The sequence below is a fragment of the Molothrus ater genome, chromosome 20 (assembly GCF_012460135.2).
Source record: "Molothrus ater isolate BHLD 08-10-18 breed brown headed cowbird chromosome 20, BPBGC_Mater_1.1, whole genome shotgun sequence".
Lineage (NCBI taxonomy): Eukaryota > Metazoa > Chordata > Aves > Passeriformes > Icteridae > Molothrus > Molothrus ater.
Genome location: NC_050497.2, coordinates 6,594,177 through 6,614,079, shown reverse-complemented (window position 1 = coordinate 6,614,079; position 19,903 = coordinate 6,594,177). Strand labels below are relative to the sequence as shown.

Sequence of the window (19,903 nt, the reverse complement as noted above, 5' to 3'; positions counted from 1 at the left end):
GTGAATGTCTTAAGGCCAAATACACAACAGACAGAAAATGCAGAGGATGTTCAGTTTGGAGAAACCTGCATTAAAGAGATTTAGGCCACTCCAGTGCAACAACCAGCGACCACCTGCATCAGGAAAGTTTGTGCTAACCTACAGTGAGGTATTAGGAAATCCAAATTCCAAGTGTTTTTTATAATTTAGCTCCCTGGTAAAACACTCACCCAGAGGCTTGAGGCAGTGCAGAAGTGGCTGCTTGGGAGGTGCAGGGTAGAGAAGAGAGGCTATTTCTGGCATTACCCCTCGGTGGAAGGATGAGAACCACAGGCTGAACTCGAAGAAACATCTTGAAGACTGGAATTTTGTGCTGAAGGACAGATGCTTTTGAGGGATGGGGGATTATCAGGAAGAACACTTGACAGGAACACTGTGCCCTCCTCATCCCTGCCAACCCAACCAGTCTGCAGAATTGAAATGTAAGGTTAGATCTCAACACCTCAGGAAGAGCACAACTACAGATGTCCCAAATCACCATCAGTCTAACTTAAAACAGATCAAGGACTTGCCCCTCTGAGATATGTGGCCAGATCCACCAGAGATATTAGTTTAAAGTAACCTTCTATCCTTAATTTGTATCTGGACACTAAAGTTCAGAGCATCAGCTCCATCTGCCCTCACCTGGCAGCTGACAGCAGAGAACACACAGACCTCAGGGCTGGGGAGCAGCAACAAGCCCAGATGCTCCTGAATTCCTGCCTGCCCCAGACGGCAGGAGACACAGGGCTGGGAGAAACATTTTTGTTCAAGACTCAGTCCACAAACACTGCCTAAGTTCAGCTTGCAAAAGTGAAAGAGCAGCTGGGCACACACAAGCACAGCTCCAGCACCTGGAGCTCAAGAAAAGGCACCTCAGTGAACCTCACTGGGTCACTGACAGGAAAACTTTTCCCTTCAACACAAGTTTTCCACACAAGTTTTGCGATTCGGCCCTGAATCCATGATGCAGATGTTGATGGCTGGAAACAGAAGTTGAGCAGAGGGAAATGCAGACTTTGGGAACAATGGGTCAGCTTGGCTGCTGGCAGTTCAGAAGGAGAAAATGAGATGCATTAAAAACTTCTTTCTGGTCAATCTTTATTTTACACATTTGCATCACAGCAGGGAAACCAAGTTACACAGACTGTCCTGACTTGTCTCTACCTTGCTTCTCTTCAAATACTGTTTGCTGTTCTTTTAATAAAGTTTAAAAAAATACTGAAAAAAATCCATTTTTACATCTGAACAGGAACTGAGGAATAGGATATTTACAGGTCACCAAAACCCCAGGAACTGGACCTTGCTGTACACAGAAAAGTCTTTTTTAGTTCTTCTGGAGGTCATTTACTGAATGAATTCAAAGCTACATTGTACAAGATGCCCTAAGGCTGCTTAATGACACAAAAGGATCTAGAATTAATTATTAATAGTTCCTAAAGGGCAAGGGAAGCTATTTAGACCCATACTATGTTTTAACAGAGCAGGTACCAGCTCCACTGGCTGCAGGATGAAGTGCTTCTGATGATGTGGAGGTCAGACTCTACTTTAGTACACAGAGAGCAGAACACTGAGTGAAATCCCACAGGGAAATATTTATTTAGAATTGTCCTTTCTAGAGGATTGCTGCAGTCAAAACATAAATGGGTTCTTGAGCCAGTCAGCCTAAAAGGAGTGACTCTTTTCTCAGCCACTTTCTTCCTACACCACTCAACACCTGAGTATTGATGTTTTCCTACATCCTGTTCCAGCCACTTGGGAGCACAGATCATGTGCAGTTCTCACTGGATCATGGCTATATCCAGGCAAGACACTACAAAGGGAAAATGCACAGCTTCCCAGTATTGCTAAGGAAAAGTGATTAACCAGCCCAAAAGTATTGTATCCAGCAGCTACAAAAAAGAAGCCAAATTAATTCAATTTAAAACAACGTTTTACAGCATATCAGCCCCAGGGAACACAAAGAAACATTGGTCAAGTGTCTCTGGGCAGCACCACCTCAGCTTTCATGAAACATTGAGGCTACTGGCACTACACACAAGGTCACAGTTTCAGTGTGAGTCCCACTATGTTCAAACCTCACTGCACCTCCCACTCCTGCACACCACAGCTCCTCACTTTGTACACAGGTGAAAAATGGGGATGTGCTCTATGAGTGAAGCAGAGATCATAACACTGGAGCTATAAAACATCTTCTTTAAAGTGACAGCCATCTGTTAGCTAGCATGACAGGTCAAATTGAAGGAGACAAACCAAGTAGGCTAAAGGAAGAAATATTTCCTTCCCTCTCCTTAATAGCTAAAGAACTCCAGTTCTCAGAGCTCAATAGAGCCTACAATACCCAGTATTTGCTTCAAATTGGGCAGTTTTCAAACAAACAACAAAATCCCCTCCCTTCTCATCAATTTGATTGTCAGTGGCTCAACTGCTTTTCTCTAAGAGGAACACACAGTAAGGAAAAAAGACTTAACACTAAAAATCTTCTACAGGACTTGCACCAGATGTGCACACTGGAGTGATCAGGACATGGCCTTTGATGGCCAGAAGGAATGCTACAGTGCTCAAGGACACATGGTGGATGCACACTCGTGCCAGAGAGAGTCCACTCAGCTCAGAAAAAATACATCTTCCACACTATGAGCTCCAGACAAAATGCTGCAATGCAGCAAATTTTTACAACATGCTCTCCCAGGGCATGCCAGCATGGAAATCCAGGAACAGGGCACTGAGCTGGAGGGAAACACTGAACAATGCACTGCACACATCACAACAGACAACATGAAAGAGCATCTTAATAGGACAGCATGTGGCTTCTTCAACTCCAACTGCTCCACTCCAGCAGGCAGCAGCTCTGTTCCACATGACCCCATTATGTCTTGCTTTCTTTTAGTATGTCTCTTGATGAACCATCAAGGAAAACATTTTCCAGCCCGAAGAATGCAAGAGGCTGGCAGTGGCACTGCAAGGAGGCTTCCTCTGGAAGACAGCCTGCTGAGCAGCCTCGGCAGGAAGGAGGAGAGCAGCAGTGCCATGTGCATGTCAGCATCCCCAGGGATTTACTGGGGCATAACCTGCACTGCAAGTGAACACTGAACCAATCTCATTTTTGTCTGCAGAGGGGACTGAGTGTTCGGCTGCAGCAGCACACGGGAAAGCTTTCAAACCACTTATTCCCATTGCAGCAGAGCTGCTGTTCCAGGATTCCTGTCACTCTGCTGCTGGAGATTGCTCCAGCTCCTCACTTCAGTAAAAGCAGCGACAGGGAATCAAAGCTACACATTCCTAAACGATCTGTAACCCACAACAGCTCCTCTCTTCCCTCCCTGTGAGAGGCAGAGCTTCCTAGCAGATAAGCAGCCATCAGCACGTGAAAGGCAAGCACTGATTATCCTGCCTGGGGAGCTCTGAGCTGCTGCCCTGCACTGGCCCTGGAGCCCTGCAATGCCAGTCATGCAGCTGGGGGTTTGCCTGGGAAGGAGGGCAGGGAGCAGTCCTGTCTTTGATGCTTTGCAGGGCAGCACTTGCTGTGCTGGAGAGAAGCACAACTGCAGCCATGCCCTTCACTCTCCAACTTCCCAGCTGCCATCCCACCCATCAAGGCAGACTTTCTGTCCTGATCCAAGGAATTGCACCTGAGAAAACTCATTTTGGAAATGGCCACAATAAGAATCTTTTAGGTTTTGACTTGTCCATGACTGATTTTCCCTCCTAATGCTCAGGTCTGACCATTTCCTGCTGCTTGGCATCCTGTGCAAAACACCAGCAGAAGCTGGTTGTGGAGCTGACTGCTGAAGCTCAGGGCTGAACTTGGAAAAAGCTCTTGTAAAAAAATGGACTTCCAGAATACTGCTGTGGCATTTCATGCCAAGACAAAAAGAAATGACCCATTTTTCTGGCCTTTGACAGGTGAGCCAGAGACTTGGCAGAAAAACCTACACCATATGCAACTTTAGCAAAAAAAGAGCATATTGAAAAAAAAAAAAAAGAAACCTGAGACTAAGGTAACAACAGTAACAACACTTGCCAAATTGTCAGCTCCCCTGATGCTGAGGTATGGAACAGGCAGCTGTTTGGAAGCAGCTCAGCATTCCCTGGGATCACAGCACAGCCCTCGTGGTTCTGGGTGAAACACCACACCTCTGACAATTTCACATCTCGTTCACAAAAGGATTAACAGGCTCTAGAATGGCATTGCCCAGATGCACTTTGTTCCTGACAGCACATCCTTATCCCTTACATATCTCAGTGCCAACACTTCAAGTCTTCAGTTCAGTTCAGGGCTTCTCTGAACAAACCTTACAGCCTGTTTGAGCAGCCCTTTGGATGCAGGGAGTGACAAGGGACAGAGGAACTGCAGAGGATGAGTTTTCCAGGTATTGCATTTAAATGTAAGAGCTGGGACTGCCTGTGTTTGTTTATGGCCCAATTTCTCACACTTCAGGCTAAGCATGTAGATTTCTTCCTCCAGAAGGCCTGAAGGCCCATAGGTGACCAAACAGCCCTTCCTTGGTACAGGATCTCTTCTCACTAAAACTCTCACTGCAAGGCAATGACAGCAAAGTAGAACCATCACTGCTGTGATTACTGTGAAGTTACAGCTGAGGAGGAAAACAGAAGAGGATTCTGCAGCCAGAGACAAATGCTCTTCTTCTTGTGCTTTATCTGAAGAGAAAGCAGTTCCAGGTATCAAAGCAGGCAGATTTGTTTCTACCACCTCCATGGTGCACAGAACCAACACCTGGGAAAAGAAGTGGCAATGGGGGAAAGGGATGCTGCTCCTCAAACAGCAAGGCTTGCTACAGACAGCTCACCAAGAGCTCCACAATCCCTGCTCAGGAGTGAGGAAGTGGTTCAAGATTCTGGAGGAAATCCTCCTTCTCAGCTTGAAGAATAAAATAAACTTTAGGCTAACAGTCCTCTCATCAGGTGTGCCCAGAAATGTAGTCCCTCCAAAGAACCAATTCCTGAACGAGTCTGTAAGCAATGCTGGCACATCCAGAGCTCTGCTGATGCCTCTCCTGACACCTGGCAGAAGCTCTTGGCTCCACAGCACCACATGGCAATGTCTCTGCATGAACATTAAGGCTTCAGTGGGTCAGTGACTTATAGCTGATTTATTTTTGTTAAAGCTAATCCTCACTCCACCAGTGAGCCACTTCCATCCTCCCCTAAAATGAGCACTTTTTCACTATTACAGCTCTGGACACCAACTGCCCTACTGACAACCCCAGAGACTACAGAGAAAACACATCTGGCATTTTGGAATGTGTGTGTAAAGACTCTACTGCAAGTCTGCAGCTAACAGTCAAGGATTCCATATTCCCCTGCATCAAGGTTCTGGTCATAATCTTCTCCTCTCCTGACCAAAAAAAAAAAAAAAAAATTAGGACTGGGAGTTACAGTTGCCTGTTTTTGGTGGCAATACTACTTTGACCAGTTCAGCTCACCTCAAACAGCAGTGTTATTAATCCTACACAGCCAGAGAGGTACAAGTAGCCATCCAGAGAGGCCCAGTAACTCAGGGTAACTGTGAACCAGAGATTTATGCTGCAGTAAAATGGCTAGACAGATTTCCACTGGAGAGTCTGGTACTGTTTATACTGTGCCAGAAAGGAGTGACTTTTGAAATACCTTGAAAATATTTTATGAAGCTCTGGGTCACAGCTTGAAAGTAAACATTTAGGCAGACCCCTAAAAAGCAAGCATCAGTCTTATACCTCTTGTGTACTTCTTGTCAGGTGGGGGTGAGTCAAGAGCAACTCCATGGACAGTGGAAAATGTACATAAATACTTATTGCACTATGGGCTTAGTGCTTTAATGGAGAACAGTCACTCATTTCCTGTATAGCAACACATCTGAAAACCTGACACATTCAGGTGGACACCTGCAGGGATAAGACAAGAAGATACTTATCACCTTTCACACTTGCATGAGCAGTGGCAGAAGTCATCTGATCCAATACCCTTCAGTCTCTCAAATAACTGCAGTTGTTCCCATCCATTTGTTTTGCAATGTTCCATCCAAGCCAAAAGGAGAGTTTATAAAAAGAAAAAAAAAATACTTACATGTCTTTATCTTCTTTTCCCACCTTCTGACAGGCTTTGCAAGTCCCAGCATTCATGTTACAAAGCAAGTGTGTGTGTGTGTGTGCATATATATGAGCATTATATAAAATATATTCTTTACATACACACTGAAGATCCCTCTTCACATTAGTATTACACATTCTGAGGAACACAACAATTCAGAATAAAGAACCGATCCAGAAAGGGGGAAAAAAAGCTACCCAAAATCCCTAGGAAAGCTTCAGGCTCCTTGCAGGTACCAGGAGATCCCATTTTCTTATGATCAAAAGAATAGTTATATTTCTGCACTGCTTTGCTCTCCCTAGACACACCCCACTCTGCAGTTTCAGTGGTGGGGAGTGCAAGTTGCTCCCTTTCCACTGAGAGTAATATTAATAAATTAAAAAAGTTTCTCTGAAAGTGCTGCCTTAGTCCAGTCCATCATGCTGTGCTCTCCCATTCGCCCTGAGGCTCTGCTGAACCATTCACCACTTTCTTGACTTTCTTCATGCCCTCCATTACTCCTGAAGTCGTCACCCTAGAAGAGAAGGGAGAAGCATCAGACATCAGACCTTGAACGGTAAAATCCATTTCAGCAACAGCTCACACCCATCAAACAACACTTCTCACATCTCTTTACCCACACTGAGCAGTTCTCATGTTTGATCTTTTGTACTGCCCTGACACAGCAGAGCCACTGTCCTTGAGCACCTCAAGGCCATTCCCATCTATCACTAAACCAAAGCAGCAAGTAATATTGGCTCGTACCTCAAAAAAGGTAACAGGGGTGGTAAAACAGTTAAACCAGGTGTTTATTTGCTAAATTTGAGCAGTTCACTTAAAAAGCCCCATTTACTATGCAGCTGGCCACCCTTACTTCTGTGACTTTCTTCTGCATTTTAATAGGCACAACATATGACACAAATACACAGTGGACAGTACCCCAGATGAACCCTATTAGCTTAATGCACACCAGCTCCTCTTAATGATGAGGAGCAAAATGAGCAGCAACAAAACAGAAAGGAGAAGTTATCCTTTTATACCATCCAGTCCTGGGTTTGTCATGGCAATCTGAGCATTGAACTACAAAGCCTCACAATACCACTCAATATGAGGCAGGCTGAAATGTTTATGCAGGCAGAACAGCACCATTCCTCTTGGAACTGCCTTGGCTCTCCAGCAGCTCTTCAGCTTTCCTCTGCTGCTCCACCAAACAGGCAATTTGGATGCACAACACATTGCCTTTATTCTTTTGCACAGTGTGATTCTCATTCCATACAGGTATTTTTTTCCCCACAAACATGCTACAAAGGTTATTTTGGATGCTGAAGGTAAGAGTGTCAATAGCTCAATGCATTCCCAAGGGATGCCTGGAAGCACACACAGACCTGTCCTGTTCAAAGCTGCCCCTGTTGGTCTGTGAGCACTTTCACCTGCTGTTTACCATGGCAGAGTGCTTTATTTGATCAGAGCTGCTAACAACATCTCCACGGCATCACCCCAAGAGGAGAAGTCAGATAACACTCCTCTTCCCTTAGCTCCATGTTAGATCCCAGCTTCTGCTCATGTACTGTAAAAATAATTTACTCAGCCTGCTGTGTTCAGTGACATTCCAGCAGTGGCCATACTGGGATCATCACTGGTTCTCACTTTAGATGAGCTTGTGCTTAATAGGAAAGGGTCACAAGAATACAGATCAAATAACTTTTATCCCTACTAAAGTAAAAAAAGGCAAGTACAGAGAAAAGTAAGCAGGTTGCTTAAAGAAGAAAGATGGAATTACTAAACAATAAACATTTCCTAGAAGAGATCAAACTAATCAGTACAGAGGCATGCAGATCTTTTAAGTTCTCCCTGTTGCCAAAGGTTTCCTTCCCACAGTCAGATAGGAAAAAATCTGGAGAAACATAAGCTAGACAAAACCAAAGTAGATGGATAACTAATTGGAAAAATATGCATTGAGATTTACTTAATGGTTTCCTGTCAAAAATGTAAGAACATTGAGTGTGGTTCCAGAGAGGCCTGTCCTGGGTTCACTTCTACTCAGTATTTTCAGTAATTGCCTGAGTAATGGAATAGAGAACTTGCTTATTAAATCTGCACAAGACACTAAGAGTTACATACTGGAGAACAAGACTAGAATGCAGAAAGATTCTGGCAAATTGAAGTAATAGTCTGAAAAGTATAGGAGGATGCAGCAAGACAGCTACCAAGTTTACTCTTCAGAAATAATCAACTTCATAATTACAGAATGAGGAGCTAAGTATCCATTCCTCAGGGAGGAGCTGAAGATTGCCATGAACTACAAAGCAGAAACGAGCACCTCACACAGCAATGCAGCAGCAGAGACACTGGGATATATAAAGAGGTGTTTCACACATGCATGACACCAAAGCAGTCCCAACACTTGACTCACAGCTGGGAAGATCCCACCTGGCACACAGCCTAGATTCCAGCACTGCACTCTGATGCCATCAGAGAGCCCCTGCACACCAAGGTGGTGACAGAAGCAATGCAAGGTTACAGCCAGGAGGGAATGATCCACTTCCCACGTTTATGGACAGTTACACACTGAAAGTGCAGGCAGATCAAGCCACATCCTTTGCTACCAGAGGGGCCATTTACTGTGTCCCCTCTCAGTAACAGCAAACAACTGGGAGAGATTTCTGTGTGGATTCCCCAAGAGTGAAGGTTAAATCCCATCAGAAGAGCTGAAGAGACTGTTCTGGTCTCGTGACAAGTGCATGAAGCAGCTCTCAAGTCCCTCCTTTTCTCAGACTGTTCAGGCACAACAGGCAATTCCTATCACTCTCAAAATCAGTCCAGTCATCACCTTTTAGTGCCCAATAAAATAAGGGTAGCAGCACTAAGACCAAGCACACTGAAATCCTCATTGTCCTCAGCAATTCTGCTCTGACCTGCAATACAGCAGGGAAATGTTTCTCACCTGCAGTCTGCTGAACTGCATTTCCAGCCCACAAATCAGCAGCAGTTAAAATGCAACAAATCCTTCTCACTGAAGCATCCCTCTCCAGAGAGCATTTCTGTGCCTGCCAGAGGGATATCTGTCACAAATGAGGCAGAGAAGGAGCTCCCCAAGCACTCCATCACACAGTGCTACGTGCTGCAGAGATTTCACGGGGTTTATTTTTCTCCTGCATTGTATCCAAGGTATCAAGGAATGCCTAAACATTCAGAAGTGTCTCCAGCTCTCCACAGTGGTGGATTTCAACTGTCTCTTCTCCTGTTTATTTGTTTTATAGTCCAACAAGAACCACTGCAACACTGGCAGCAGCCAGCCCTTACAAGCTATTGCAAACTGGAGTGAAAACTGATCAGCCATAGAACAGAAAAGCTGATCTCTGCAAGCAAAAGATGTGTTAGGTGAAGAAAATCACTGCAAATGGAGAGCACCATGAATCAGTCTGCCATGAAGCACAACCTGAGAGAAAGCAGAGAAAAACAACCAAGCAGGTCTTCAAATCTCAGCACAGAATAAGCTGCCTCATGACACAGAGAGAAACTCCAGATCCCAAGGCATAAGCAAAGATGAGTGTTACCACAACAGTTCCCTGTGTTGAGGCTGTTTTGGGTGTTAAGGAGAAGCAAAGTCTCCACACACTGAGTAAGATGGATTTACCAACTTGAGAACAAAACCATTAATGGTTTCTTCTTCTGCAATCCCTCCTCCAGTGGAAATATCTTAACCTCCCCTGCATGCATGAACATCATTCTCAATAAATATCTGTTAAAGAGCATTTTGATATCCAGCATCTAAAGCCAGCTGAGTTAATGAAATTAAAAAAAAAAAAAAAGAAAAGCAAAACAACAAAAAAATTCTTCCTTTCCCCCCTCACCCCCACCTCATCTACTGTACTGTTCATATTTTTGTGTTCATGCCCCAGAAATGACATTAGGACTGGAAGCCTGACAGCTCTTTCTGCCAAGTGTGGCTGCACCTTTTCAAGCAGGGAACTTGAATCTCACAAACTGTCAGCGACGAGCCCACGTACTGACAGAGCCCAAGAGGCTGCCCAGCACTGAATACACAGAAAGCCACTTTGCTGATGATGAATGGCTATTGAACCTGCTTGAAAAAGGACAGACAGCCCCTTAGCTCAGCTTTAGTCACACTCTCCTCCCTGCCAGGACAACTTCTGTGCAGCCTGGAACAACTGAAGAGATTCCAGCAAAGTCTGTGGATCCTTTCCCCAAGCCAGAGTTATCTTTGTTATTCTTGATTTGTATTTTATTCCTGAGAGTTACAAGGACTTACAAAGAGAGGATTTGTGCCTTGTGTTGCTTCTGTGCAGACACCTAATTTGCAGATTTTTCTTGAAACTTTCCAGATTTCCAATGTCCTTAACAATATTTGCATTTACTGCCAGATTGAGATTTGAATATTTTGCAATGCATGAAAACAGACCCAAACTAAAGAGCTGCACTTAAAATGTCCTATTTTTTTTCATGGAAAACAAGCAAGCCTTGAAAAGAGGTTTGATAACCTCACAGCTTTTCCCTCTGTTGGCTCTTAGAAATGTTGAGTCTAAAGGAACTGAATGCTTCTGTTTTAAAGAACCTGATTTTAAACAAAAACCCTCTGGAAAACAAAAATAACAGTAAAACTGACATAGCAGAACACCACGAAGTTTGCAGGTTTTTAGTTTCTGCCGTAGCCTGTAAAGACAATGGGTATTTATCACGTCAAAGACAAAGCACTCATGCAGTGGTTAGTCAGGACACTGACAGATACTTAGTCACCTGCTCAAATAAACCCAGGTATCTTTTCCCCCCAGAAAACAGAAACAACATTTAATATTTATGAAGACAAAAACAGGACCAGCAAGACCAAATCAAGGAAGAATTTAATACACATCCATTGCAGTGCTTCACCTGTCTCAGAATTTTAATAAACTCTGTTTTTCAAATATCTACAAATGTAACCCTCCTGATGGAGCTGGGGAAGGGAGAACTAGGCACAGATTATACCCTGCCAAGTGCCCAAATGGAAAAAAACTTCTGGTGAATCAGATCAGAAAATTCAAGCAAGCCTAAGGGGAACAACCCACGAGGCACAACAATGGAAACTCCCAAAGCAAAGAGCAAAATGCCTTACTAGGAAAAGGCTCACAAGGAATTCTAACTCTGATGAGATGTAAATCACCGAATTACTTCATTAAACTTCCTCCAGCTCATTTTTGGCAGATCCTCCTAAATTTAGCAACTTCTCAATTGACTAAAATAACTGTATTTGACAGGTGTCCTATTATTAGTCCTAGCAAAACCCCCACAAGCAAAAATTCATTAAGCACGTAATACAAAGTTGAAATTTGCTCTAACAGGCAAAAAGGGAAAAAAGCTTGTTTTGGTACAATCACAAATCCTGCCAGTTCACACAGTGACTTCCTGATGTGAATGCTTTTTTACCAAACAGCTTCCAAACTGAGACCAGTTTCTTACATAAACCATTTCAACACATGTAAGTGATAGTGATTTTAAGGTCACTACCCACTAGTTGGATTCCACTTGCAAAAATGACAGATTTTCTAGACCCAAAGCAAAAATAGCTAAGCATTTAAAAAGATCTTTGTTACTAGCCATATTTCTGAGAAGTTAAACTCCTTACATGACATTTCAGTCTGGATTCTATGATTCAAACCTCCTTGTAGCAGTTTTCAAATAAGATTAATTTCTTTTTGAGCTAACTATGACAGCAAACACATTTGGACTTTTTTTTTGCCTCTGTAATAAAAACAGTGTTGATTTATTTCACCCAGGTAAAGGAGATTTACCAAACTGGAAAAACTCTTAGGAACAGGCTTCTGAGCCTGTACATGAATTGCAATTATGCATCAAACCTGTAACTACCAAAGGATTAGGTTAGCTCTGCTCTTATTAAGGCAGCAGACTCCAGGGCATGTAAAGCAGTATCCAACACTCCTGGCAGGCAGAATTTCTTAGGGCATTTTTAATTACATATTCAAAAATGCCACTCAGTTTTTAAGTCCTCAGAAAAACCACTGCAAGGAAAATGACAGGGACTTAGCCTGAGCCCTGCTGTATAATTTTTCCAGACTAGCTCAGGTCCTGAAGCATTTGTGGTGCCTCGTGGTTTCGCAGCAGGGAATAAACCAGCGAAGATATTGATAAAAATCCATCTCCTTGGCTCAGTATTGCTTAAAATAAATTTTTGCAAAGCTATATGCTGAACACCAAGGCAGAAAGGACTTTACACCCTATTAATCTATTTAAGATTACATTATTTTTATACATTTATTATTATTTATGTTCTGCAGATTGGTGGGTCATTTTTGTTGTGAAGCGTATGAAGCATTAATGATGAACTGTAAAACTCCTTCATGTTCCATATCTAAATTAAAATGAAAAGCTTTCTTACTTCACATTTTCATGGGCATCTTTTTGCCCCATGAAAAGCTTTACCAGCTTTTTCCACACTACTGCAATATCCAGGTCAGAGGCTCCTGTGCACACCACAAATCTCTTTACACACACCAGTACAGACACCTCCTCTTTAAACGTGGGCAGATCTTTGTCACAGAAGGATTTAGAGAGATTCAAGTAAATTGGTTTTAAACACTACTTTTCTCAAATCAAGTGAAGAGGTAAATCAAAGGGGAGAGGGGCTCTTACACAGCTTCCATCTCCAAGTCATCCTCATCATCCTGAGAGAGCTGTAGGTAAGGGTTGTCTGATGCTGGACGGAACTTGTACCCAGTGAGGACAAAGAACACCAGTGTGGCCATTTCATCCAGCAGCTGCAAGTGAAAACATGAGACTGAGGTTCAGTCCTGCTATGCTCTGTGGTCACAAAACATTGCTCCTCATTCGTAAGGTTCAAGGTTTAATGGCCAAGAGGCCTGGGCCACAGCAGAAATAAAATAATTCCTGTCTGGTTGTCATTAATCCCAGGCTAAACGCTGTCAAATCCTTTGTTCTTTCAGTTTTCCCTGTCACTTTAAATAGAGTTACAGTTCTATCCATCTCTCCAGAGCTTTCAAAGAACTGTGGCAAGACTTGGCTTTTAAATGGTGGGGGAAGGAATCATCCCTGTGTTGCTTAGTTTTTCCAACAGTTAATGTATTCCAAGGACTCCCTGCACAGTCACTTGGATTATGAGTTAAGAAACCAAGTATTTAGAAGTCCATAGGCAAAAGAAGCCTGTAGATGGAAGAGCAAAAGCCTATTTCCCTGGCTCCCTCAGGCTTCAATTATATAGAGCAAACCTGACTAATTTTTTCTCCTTTGTATGTTCTTGATTAATTTCCTTCAGACATTTTTAAATTGAAAGACTGAAAATCAATAATGCAATTACTTTCAGACATCTCATGTATAATCCAGCAGCCTTGCTGGACAAACATAAAACTAAGAATATATTCTTTCACCTTAAGCACATCAGTGATAAAATCAAGAGGAGGCAGGGTACTGCACTGTGCTTTGAGATGTTTTAGTACAACGTGAGGAACATTTTATGGAATTTTGTTGTGCAGTTATATTTAAAGAATAATAGAGAAAAACATCAAGAAATTGATGTCTTTTCCTTTGCTGGCAAATACCTGGTACAGCCATTTCCACTGGAATGGAACAGCAATCTTTATGAGAATTGCAATGATCCGTGTGAAGTAAATGTAACACACAATCTGGGAAGGAAAAGGAGAAAGCATGAGAACAATAGCACCATCCTTATGGAACCTTCTTACCCCAGAGAAACAGCTCAAGCAATTCCCAGACAACTCATTATGTCAGACCAGCATTATTATGCTCCTCAATAAACATGGAAGATATAGGCTGAGGGTTCTACTGCTTGTTGAACATCCCATAACACAAACTATTGGTAACATACTCAAGTTACAGCAGGAAATTCTTTAAGTATTACAATTCCATAGAATTTCAAGAATCACAACTGTAATTTATTACTCTTGCCACTTAGGAGAGCCTGAAATGAGGCCGTTGGAAATCATTAAGAAGCCTGTGTTCTCCTGGGAAACGTACTCATGGCTCCCACTGACTTAATCAGGAACTGCACACATGCATCTCCAGGCACCATTTGGTCCCAAGTTTAATTTTTAGCAAGTTTACAGTATGTTATTCAAGCCCATCAATTCAACTGGCAGCTCAAGCTGTCTCCAGAGGAAATCAGGAAGCATTACAAATAGCTGGAATTTAAAGAGAGACAGAAGGATATAACCATTAGGAGAAAAAAAGGAAGTTGCTTTTAGGATTGTAAGCCAGTTGACCAAGATGTCAAAGCACAGCAGTGCCAAGAGCCTCTACCACATGCACCAGCTGCAGTAGTTTCCAATAAGTATTCCATCAAAAGCTTTGAACAGCTTCCAAGCTCCCCACATGCATGTGTGCAGGTGTTTGACTTACCATGACATAGTAATGTCTGAAGAGCTTCAGCTTTGCTAGGTTAATGGCAGCTATCAAGAGAACACAAAAGTCCATTAGAAAATTGTTAACATGAGACAATTTCTTTTGATGCCTGTCTGCAGGGTAGGCAAGTGGTCAAAACCAGGACTCAGGTAATCCCAGGCTAGAAGGATTTTACTGAGGAGTGCCAGCTGGGCATGTCCACATACAGGATAACTCCCAGGCTGGGGTGAATTCATTCTTAAAAAGGGAACTGAGATTGCTTTTGCATTAAATTTTATATGCACACACTCTGCATTACAGAACCTTCCTCTACTTGTGTACAGCCAACTGCATACTGTCACTCTCTCCTGCAGAAGGGCCACTCCACCTGACACTGCCTCCTAGAAAATTCCTGTCTTGTCTAGAGCCCCCCCTGACCTGCTCCATGCCTATAGCTGAGCTGAGCAACTTGCAGGTAATCACAGCTCTGGGAACCACTGCACCTTGCTGAACAGCAGCCCAAGCACCTGAAAACCTAAGCAAGGTCCTCTATCATGGCTCAGGCACAACTCACAAGCTCAGGAAATCATCCTGAGCAGTTCCCAAACGTGCCAGCACAGGCCCCGGGCAAACCTGCATTATTACACTCATCACATCAGCTGGAGAGCACAGAGAGCATGTGAACCAGCTGAGGTCAACAACAGATGGAGCAGCTGTCAGCTCTGCTCTGAGAGTCAGCTTTTAGATGTGCAGCAGGATTACAAACACAGGCCACTGATGCTTTTGTGACAACATGAGAGGCAAAGAGTCCAAGATCTGTTGACAGCATACAGAGATGCAGTTCAGAGCCAATGAACATGAGATGCCAGTTAAAAAATACTGCCACATATTTACTGGTATTCCCTCCAAGTCCTCCTAATGTATTTATCAGATGTGGAAGTGCAATACATCGAGCTGAAGTTCACCTGCACCCCCTCACAGAACTCACCCACTGCAATGATTTATAAATGGCTGCATATATTTGCATGTAAGGTCTTCCAGGTTCACAAGACAGCAAGATACAGTATTTGAGATGAGGGAGAGGAGAGCTAATAGCTCCCTAAGAAATGCTTCACCTCCTCTGATGAAAATAAAGCAGCTTTTCTTATGCAAAGGAAGTGTCAAATGCACCACTGCAAATAAATTCCTGTAGGTTCCTACTACAGAAACTAGTGAAGACAGCCAGCATTCTATTATAAAGTACTTTTATAATCTAAAGATGAAGAGTCCCTTTCCAGTTTACCTTTAGTGTTCCAGGGGTACTACTGAAAGCTACAGACACCTCAAGCCAGATACAAACCCTCCTCCAGCAGACACACTCCAAGAGCAGCAACCTGACCAACACAAGGCATGAACTGACTGATGATCTGTAGTTAAGAGCTTTTCCTAATAGAGTTGGTGAAAGATGAAAGCATGTAAATATGCATGGTAAGTGCAGTGAATTGTGAAACAGGAAAGCAATATTGTCCTATTTAAAGAAGAGCTGCATTGAGTGTGACCATGAAGATCTTGTGATTTCCCACACACTGGTTTGCACACAGAAGGATCTATTTTGAACTCAACACGTCCAGCTTCAAGAACTGCCACCAGTTGGTGCATTGACAGGCCAGGAGAATTACCAGGCTTTGTAGTTGAAGGAACACCAACTCAACAGCTGTGATTCAAACTGCCAGTCTATCAGTGCTTTACAGTCAACACCAGTGAGCTGGGGAGTCATTTCTGCTGGATTCATGCACTGCATAGGAGGAAAGGACAGCAAAGCCAAAGATCTGACTGTCAGATGAAGTGTCATAATTCCACCACTCCCAGTTAGAGACGGAGCATGGCTCAACATCTCAGCTATTCATCATGATAATCAATAGCAAAGCGTTATAAATTGTGTATACATATCAACTGGTATATTCACATATTCAATGTCTGAGCATGGGAAGGAAGGGCAAGGAGAGGGAAAAAAAAGACAGCTACCACCAAGGAGAAAGGCTAAGGAGGCACCTGTGGAAGCTGACTTGCTCTCCTCAACTGCAGCAATATTTCTCTCCACTATCAGATATGTAAGTCAGCATTAATGGATGTCTACAAAATTCTGCCAGTTTTTTTTTTTAAGCAACTCAATGTTACAGGACACACTGTTCTGGAGAAAAATCTAAAATCATCATTGCTTGGCATCAGCAGCTTGTGAATTGCTTCTTCACAGGCTGAATGTGCTCCAAGTAGTATTATTTGAGTCTTGCTATCATGGACACTCCAAGATTTCTGTTCACCTCAGCCTGGCAGCCCAGACAGCAACAGCAGCATTTACAAGGAGCAAGGCTCAGCCAGCAGCTGTCACTTACAACTTGAATCACTTGCAACCCAAACCTGTAAGGCTGTGATAACACAGCAGCAATCTCAGCATGCAGTAAAGGTTGGGTAAATTTATATTTTGAGTATGATAACCATTCTGCAAAGGACAGTACTTAACTGCAGAGAAGGGAAAAAAATTTAAAGAGAGACCTTCCACCAAAGGTTTCAGAAATTAATTCATGCTCTTTCAAACAGTAATTAGAAAGATAAAAGCCACCTTCCACAGAAGATTTATAGCATCTATACCTTGCTTCACTCAGGTTTCCCTCTCTATCACCATTTACTTTAACAGCTTGTGCCTGCAATAGCCTAATCTGCATCGATCAAAACAGAGCACACCCAGTGTTTTGATAAGCAGTCTCTTTTTGAGATTGTCCCCATGCTAATTTCCAATGTTGAGGCTGTCTAGAAGATGGAAAAAGAAGCTGGACCATCCACTTGTACACCACACAATAGCCTTTTGATGAATAAACCCAACCTTTTCAGGATATGTATGTAATAACAATCACAGGATTGCAGCTGAGGGTGCAGGGAGCTTGAGCCCAGACAACACAATCCATAAAGAAAAACCATAATGCAGCCTGTGAACGTGCTCAAGGTACAGCTGAGAGTATTTCTTCAATGCTTTGCTTGCCCTACTCATGCTGATGCATTTGAGATGTGATTTGTGCCATTATCAAACTGTAAATGGAAGCTTTCTGCTCTCCCCCAATGATGCAGCACATGTAGATCTAGCCCTTGAAAAATCAGCTCTGAGATGACAGCCTGAGCTCTCTGCTTAAAAGCATTCCTGTACTAGAAAGAAGAGGTCAGACAGATACAGCAAGGCTCAGTGTCACCAAGAAGGTGGCACAGACTTGTTAATCTTGAATGTCCTGAACCACATCAGCCATTTGGCACAAAAGTGCTCCACTAGGGTCAGATGAAAGTCCAAAGCACAGGATCAGCACCCTATCTCCAGCACAGAGCTGCCACATCAACCCTGGACAGCTCTCTGGGGCACCTGGAAGTGGTGCTGAGCCAGGCAAGCATGGGCTGCTCTGCACCACACAGGACCAGCCTCTTTGTTCACAGCATTTTCATGGCACAGCAGCAGGAAGACACTGAATACTGCAAATGGTTTTTCCTGACATGGGTGCAAGCACAAAAGCATTAATCATCATTTGCCCACTGCACAGAGCACAGGGAATGAATGATGCCTGGGAGCAACAGGCTGCCATCTATTTCCCTAATTCTGCTGCCAACTCTAACTGCAGTGCTCCAGGAAAACAGCAACCCATGATTCAACAGTGCCATATCAAATCTCTCATCACAAACACACAGGTATCAGCAGAACAAACTGCTTTCCAACCCATTCCTCCCTCAAACAACACAGGATGTGATCACAAGAGTGTGCTTATGAGACCTTTTGGTCCAGTGACCAAAAACTGGGAGTTTCAAACAAAAATGATGTATAAATTATATATATACTCCCTCTCTTTTCTCGAGATGCCTGTAAACAAGGTGGTGGCAGTTGAGCAGCTTTGCAGGCTGAGCAATTCTAGGTCAGTTTGCAAGGATGATTTCCTTAAAACTGCAAGACATTTGCAATGCAGATCTACAAATGGACAGAGAGCAAAGGCTCCCACCTAAAGGAAGATATAGTGACAGATCAAGGGTGTAGCTAAGCACTTGCTTAAGTCTGAAGGTGGCGATTTTGAAAGGGGAGGAAAAAAGATTCTAAAAATGGGATGTTTACGCCCACTGCTGTGCAAGATAAGAAGCCTGTGTAGGTCAGATATACTGCTTTAAAGATTACCTTCAAGGGTAAAAAGCAAACAACCAGGCAGCTCAAACTCAGCCATAGCACTGTGCCCTGCCTACTCTTCACTAGCAATCCAGAGCATCTGGGTATGTAAGGTGTCCCTGGATAATTATGGCTTTAGACCCATTTCTCCAGCTTTCCCACTTTGCTTTTCTTTTAAAATACCCAATCTAGTTTAAATTACTATTAGCTAGTGACTCCAAATCAGTGCCACTTATAACAGGCTTTTTTATTATTTGTATGTTGCTAAAACAAAGGCCCATGACAAACCCAGACTAAAGGTCTGGTAAATCCAAATCTGCTTCATTCCTAATCCAGTCACACTACAGTCATGGCTGCCCCTTGACCCAGGGGACTGCTACCTAATAAACAGGTGGAGAAGCAGCTGCAAGAGAGCATGACCAACAGTCAGGAAACACCACCAGGATACTGAGCCGTGAAGTCCCAACAGATGCAAGGAAGAAAAAATAATTTTCCTTAGGTCTTTGTCATCAGCAAGGACATCACCAGAAGACTCAGTGCCAGGAAAAACAGCTATTGAATGTGTAGTATGTAATTCCCCAATACATCCTATAAGTTAATGAAGTCTGTGTGAGAGAAGAGGGAAAGCAGCCCTTGACTAGACAATAAATCCCAGCAGGCCAGAGGCAGCCCAGCTAGCAGTGTCTGCACACAACCCAGCCAGCTCTGACCATGGGACACTTAAACTACATAATGAGAAAACCCAGTAACTTTTACTACTCCAGGAGAAAACCGCCTTTAACTGCAGGGGAAAAAATGCTTGTGATTTAATAGTAAGCATTAGTTCTATTTTTTATTCCCATGAGAAGCTGAGACATCGAGCAGTGCCTCTGAAGAACAGGGCCTCCAAAGGAAGCTTACAGAGCATGTGGTTCTAGTGAAGAGAATTCACTGATAAGCCTAACATGAATGATTTCACTTTTTTACAGTGCAACCAAATCATTTTTGGTTTTCTCAACCAGCCACACTAGCAGCATGACAGCATGAGGTAACATTCTGCTTCTGGCATCACTTTGCCATTCACTTGCTCCCCGTGGGCTCCTTTCAACAGCCTCTAAATAGTCCAACCAGATTGCATTTCACAAGTGAGTCCCAGCACTGCAGCCACAATCTGCTCCCAGCCTGTGCAATGTTTTCCCTGAAAATCTATTCCTTAGCTATTCTTTTATTATCAATGTAGCATAACAGAGTTGCTAAGTCCCCCTGCACAGTTACCGAACTTGCAGGATCTGCACAACC

The 19,903-nt window shown here is 43.2% G+C and overlaps 1 protein-coding gene across 2 annotated transcripts in view; it reads right to left on the bottom strand.

The window, feature by feature from the left end:
• Positions 1–1,102: 1,102 nt before the first annotated feature.
• Positions 1,103–19,903, bottom strand: part of GPR107 (G protein-coupled receptor 107) — a 37,691-nt gene continuing 18,890 nt past the window's right edge. For both annotated transcript variants that reach the window (XM_036393677.1, XM_036393676.2), the window contains exons 15-18: positions 14,476–14,525; positions 13,659–13,742; positions 12,736–12,860; positions 1,103–6,622 (exon numbers count right to left, since the gene is read on the bottom strand). In XM_036393677.1, coding sequence (XP_036249570.1) covers positions 6,526–6,622; positions 12,736–12,860; positions 13,659–13,742; positions 14,476–14,525 — 356 coding nt within the window. In that variant the 3' untranslated portion in view covers positions 1,103–6,525. The remainder of the gene's footprint in view (positions 6,623–12,735; positions 12,861–13,658; positions 13,743–14,475; positions 14,526–19,903) is intronic.